General features: G+C 36.7%; 1 protein-coding gene across 1 annotated transcript; it reads left to right on the top strand.

The window, feature by feature from the left end:
- Positions 1 to 1,663: 1,663 nt before the first annotated feature.
- On the top strand, positions 1,664 to 4,999 carry LOC139234428 (interleukin-8-like). The gene is made up of 4 exons (XM_070865258.1): positions 1,664 to 1,779; positions 2,254 to 2,389; positions 2,531 to 2,614; positions 4,031 to 4,999. The coding sequence occupies exons 1-4, from the start codon at positions 1,716 to 1,718 to the stop codon at positions 4,056 to 4,058; spliced, it is 312 nt and encodes a 103-aa protein (XP_070721359.1). The 5' UTR covers positions 1,664 to 1,715; the 3' UTR covers positions 4,059 to 4,999.
- The last annotated feature ends 884 nt before the right edge of the window (positions 5,000 to 5,883 follow it).

Here is a 5,883-nt window from a genome sequence, read left to right as displayed (position 1 = left end):
GAAACTTGCGTTAACTGCTCTTTTGCATGGCGGCGGGGGGGTGGTGGGGGCGGCGATGCTATATTAATGAGCAGTAGAGGGTTTTGGCAGACTTATCATGGAAGAGCCACAAACGATCGAGGAAACGTGTGTAGCTTTGTTTTAGCATTAGTCTGTCGGAAATCATTTGCATTTGAGTTTCCCACTAAAAATTGATACAATAGCACTCTTATACTATAGTTACGCAGAAAATTGCAAGGAAAGGCCATTGTGTCACAAACAGTCATATTGGAATGTTTAGCAATTCAATCACATTTGTTGCAATCAGTCCATTGCTAACAAGGGAATAAAGGGTTATGGGGAGGGGGCAGGGAAGTGGAGCTGAGTCCATGATCAGATCAGCTATGATCTTATTAAATGGTGGAATAGGCTCGAGGGGCCAAATGGTCTCCTGCTCCTATTTCTTATGTTCTTATGAGATCACTTCATTCAATATAACACTTGGTGCAGTTGAATCATTTATTGATTTCTTTCAAAATAATAGAACTTTTACAATATATTGGGCGCGTAAAAGCTGCATTAAATGAATGCAATTGGGTATATTTTGGGTACATAATGACATTTTTATAAAATATATCTCAATTATCTGTCACATTATTCTGTTGTCATTGGTCAGCACTATTTTGCATAATGTTTAAACAGTTAAGTATTGCCTGTGCTGATACCTCAGAACTTTGCCTTTCCTTCATGTAATAATGTAAGCTGTGAATGTAACTTCTGGACTTATTTTTAACATATCCTCCCATGCAATCTCCATGAGATTCTCAAGATAGATTGTTATCAAGGCCTTAGCTATATTTATTTGTTAATTTGTTTCACCTATATTAGGTTGTGAGTGAGATTCGAAGGAGTGGAATTAATGGACGGAAAGCCCACTACCATTCTCTATGTATACTCACATCTACTTTTGCTTAAAATTCCCTTGCATCACACAACATCAATGAGACAACAAAAACATAGAAATTACTGTTGGTGATATTAGTGAGTGAATGCTTAACACATTTAAATTACGTCCATTATTTTAATGGAGCTGTCAACCCAGTTAAGTATTGGAACGAGGAATGCCATATGAGTGTGTTGAGCTTGCATCCATTGATTCCACTCACAAAAATATCTCGGCATAAATCCTCCACCAGTTGCCAGTGTTTGCATTCCATTGGCTATGATGATATTATTTAGGCAGAAACAAATGTCATTAGTTCAATAACAATTAATTATTCATGTATTTGCTTCAAACATAATTTCACTAGAATGTAACAATGTTTATATCGCATAGTCAATACTTTCATTTCAAGATTTTTAAAGATTTTCCATGACAATCCACAGTTACGTTAGCCAGTTAGGACTGAATTAGAAATGCATTTGCAAAAATCATGAGGGAAATAGATTTGTCATCTACAAATGACTTTTAAATAATCCATTTAAAGCTTTTTTTTCTTAAATTTTCATGTGATTTAGTTTGCATGCATGGACTCATTCTCAGTTGAGCAATCTTGACTTGTATGTTTATATTTCATAACTTCCGAAGAAATTCCCAGTTACATCATCTCACCCCATTGGGTAACAGTACTTTGGCTATAAATAGAGGAACTGAGCAATGAGGAGTTAGATACAGATTTCAGCAGCAGAGCACAGCAACAGGAAGAACATTAAGAACATCATAAAAGCAAAAGACAATGAACAGCAAAGTTTCTCTCATTGTCTTGACTCTCTTTGTCCTTTATGTGGCTTCCACACAAGGTAAGAAACAATCCTACTTTATATTTACAATAGAGTTTATACAGAATCTAGAATTATATTGAAAATATGTGTAGTTAGTGGATTTTGATCTATTTAAATGACAGTTACTATTGCTATATCACTACAATGTGTTTATGTGGCATCTACAATTATAATTTGCAAACAACAATATATTTTAACATATTTAAAAGATTGTAGTTATTATTAATGTTAAATTGAATTTCCATGTATAATATATTATATACATGTAATTCATTGGTAAACTTAAATAATACTGATTAAGATTCATATTTGAAGATGGTTAATGAGCTGAGGTAACAGGGCTATTAATTGGCATTAGAGAGACAACTGTAGAGTGTCTCCTTGCACCAGTGAGATAACATTTTGTCCAAGGGTATTTAGAATCCATAAGAAAAAGACTTTTAAAATTTCAGATTACAAGTACGACATTTCTATAATCTGTTCTTTCCACAGGTGCATCTCTTAGAAATGCTGGAGTGAGCCTGCGCTGCCAATGCATTAAAACAAACTCCAAATTCATCCATCCAAATCACATGGAGAATATTGAAATTATTCCAAGTGGCCCGCACTGCTCAAATGTTGAAATCATGTAAGTATTAACATCATCTGTTATTGATAAAACTGCTGTATACGTGAATAATACTTACACAATGTTGATTGGATATTATTCCTTTTGATATTGAAAGTGGGTACCGAACTTGAAATAATTGTTATCTTTCACTTCTTACAGTGTGACCCTTAAAAATGGTTCCCCGGTGTGTCTGAATCCTAACGCCCGTTGGGTGAAGATAATCGTCGACATGGTAACCGATAGGTAAGTTTCATTTGCTAGCTTGCACTAAAACTGTAAAAATATAGATTGAACTGAAAGGAAAGTTAGGTTCAGAAAGAGGTAAAATCTGGAGAATCCTGGGTTCAGTCTATCTTTCATAGATCTTCAAGAAATAACCAAATACGTAGGGTAGATGTTTATCTTTACCATCTGGGCAGTAATTTGGAATTCGAGATCGCCCACCCATTATAGAACCCACCTGATTTGGGAAAATGAAAATCAGGCGGATTCTGTAAAGAGCTGCTGATCTGATCCACCATATAGTAAAGGCAAAAATCTACCTCATTGGGTTGACAAGCTATTGATAGAATTGTCACTAATTGTGGGAGAACCTTGGGGCTGCACGAAGAAGGTTAGATATCCAGAAATGGACAAATTGCAGTGTTTACCTATATCCTATTTGTCACACTGATAACTTAACTCAAACTTCCATTTTTGTGTAGAGGTAAGGTATCAATGAAGGGAGATCGTCCCATTTTGAACCCCAGTATGACCCTCCACGAGCACCTCACAAAACAAGATTTTCTCTGCTTTAGCTGGCAATTTACTTGAACTGTATATTCTGCAGATCACCTTCTGTGGTATTAATGTAATACTGATCCATTTCTCACACTCCCTTTCCCTTTAGGCTATGTAATGTTAAGGTCTGGTTCAGTGCCAAGTGATGTTAAAGTTAACAAGTTGTTTTGATGTGTTCGATTGAGACAGCATAAACCAGTTATCACCAGTTGGAAATGTGTTTTGCTGCTCTGACCCAAGAACTTTTCACAGGCGATAGAATAATATTCTGTCAAACACTGACATACTGATCAACATTCTGTTCATTTATCCTCTGTTACCAGGGCTCCAAGGGTTTGATTATGAGTAGAGATTACAGAAACCATGCTTGTATTCTCTGGAATATAAAAGGTTATGAGATTTTTAGGATTTTGAAAGGAATTGATAGGGTAGAAAGAGAGAAACTTTTTCTGCTGGTGGGGGAGTCTAGGACATGGAGACATAACCTTAAAATCAGAGCCAGGCCATTCAGGAGAGAAGTTAGGAAACATTTCTTCACACGAAGGGTGGTAGAAGTGTAGAAACCTTCCCCCACAAAAAACAGGAGATACTAGTTGAAGTAATAATTTTAAATCTGAGGTCGACAGATTTTTACTCGACAAAGGTATGAAAGGAAATGAAGCCAAGGCAAGAGGATGTAGTTACGATACATGATCTCATTGAATGGCAGAACAGGCTTGAGGGGCTGAATGGCCTACTCCTGTTCCTATGTTTTGGGGAAATTGTACATGAAATTGAAACAATGTTTGTTTATAAATTGGATTGCTTTCCTGAATATTTTTGCTATTTATTCCTGCAAGAGTCATAGTATTTTATTATTCATTTCTATGTTTTCTACAGTTCCAAGAAGACAAATGAAGCTCACTGAGAGAAGCTCAATGGCTGAGTGTCAAGAACGTGACACCTATCCACAATAGGCACTCTGTACTAGCTCAGGAATGTATATTTATTTACTATCGTGTTCAGGCCTGTTGTAGACTTAAAGCAGCCAGTGAATGCATAACTGGTTTCAAGCAGTGTTCACCTGTGTTTACAAATCAGTCACAAAGTAGAGGGAGGTCATTAGGTCCATCTAGCTCATCATTCCACAGAAAACCATAATGCCCTCCCTCATCTGTTAAAATTCATCTGTTAGTATTTATTTATGTATTAACTTATTTGACAGTTTTGTTACATAAGAATTGAATGTGGCACCTAAAATTTCTGTGGAGGTTCCCCAATGAGAGACCGGTAGAACCTACAAAGAAATGAAGTAATGGTAAAAATAATGCAACTACTTATACCATTTCTCCAGTGGGTTTTGCTGATCTGCCAAAGTTAGGGCAGGAGACCAAGAAAACCCCATGGGAATTTAGGGGCTGGATTTTCTCTTCACTGAGGTTTCATTCATCTGTACCATGGTACCAAGAGATTAGACATGTAATATGCAGTTAAATAGCTGGACTGTTTTAATCCTGTTATCTTGTTGCCATGCCACTTGATGCCAGTTTAAGCTGTTACAGAATGTAGTTACTCCGTGGAAATGACGCGTGCAATTTTGGCGTGGCATATTGTCAGTATTGTAATTTTGATTTGTTTTGTAATTTATTTGAGCTGCATTTTATTTATTCTCCTTGATATTTATAATGTCCTAAAATGGTTTATTTTCTGTGTATTTATGTTTTGCAGTGAAGGTATTTGCTTATTTTTGTGATGTTAAAATCTGTGTATGTGGAAATAATCACTATTTGTTATTTATTATAAATTGATAACATGTGAAATATTCATATTTCAATAAATGAAGAATTATTATCAATATTTATTACAAAATTTCAAACTTGTCTCTATTTAAATTATTGAGCTTATCTGAAATGAGTATCCAACTGCATGTTAATAGACAATTCCTAGCTCAGTGGTAGCACTTTAAACTCTGAGTCATGGGCTCAAACACTATTCCAGAAATTTGAGCATGCAATCCAGGCTAACACCCACTGAGGGAGTGCTGCACTGTCAGAGGTGTCTCTTTTCCAATAAGATGTTAAGAACATAAGAACATAAGAAATAAGGACAGGAGCAGGCCATATGACCCCTCGAGCCTGCTCCACCATTCAATAAGGTAATGGCTGATCTGATCACGGACTCAGCTCCACTTCCCTGCCTGCTCCCCATAACCCCTTATCGTTTAAGAAACTGTCTATTTCTGTCTTAAATTTATTCAATGTCCCAGCTTCCAAAGCTCTCTGAGGCAGCGAATTTCACAGTTTACAACCCTTTGAGAGAAAAAAATGTTTCCTCATATCAGTTTTAAATGGCCGACCCCTTATTCTAAGATCATGCCCTCTAGTTCTAGTCTCCCCCATCAGTGGAAACATCCTCTCTGCATCCACCTTGTCAAGCCCCCTCATAATCTCATACATTTCGATAAGATCACCTCTCATTCTTCTGAATTCCAATGAGTAGAGGCCCAACCTACTCAATCTTTCCTCATAAGTCAATCCCTTCAACTCCAGAAACAACCTAGTGAACCTTCTCTGAACTGCCTCCAAAGCAAGTATACCCTTTCGTAAATATGGAAACCAAAACTGCACGCAGTATTCCAGGTGATGCCTCACCAATACCCTGTATAGCTGTAGCAAGACTTCCCTGCTTTTATACTCCATCCTCTTTGCAATAAAGGCCAAGGTTCCAGTGGCCTTCTTGATCACTTGCTGTAC

This window comes from Pristiophorus japonicus, chromosome 2 (assembly GCF_044704955.1).
Source record: "Pristiophorus japonicus isolate sPriJap1 chromosome 2, sPriJap1.hap1, whole genome shotgun sequence".
In the NCBI taxonomy this organism is placed as follows: domain Eukaryota; kingdom Metazoa; phylum Chordata; class Chondrichthyes; family Pristiophoridae; genus Pristiophorus; species Pristiophorus japonicus.
Note: the sequence above shows the minus strand (reverse complement) of the source record. Positions and strands in the feature narration are given on the sequence as shown.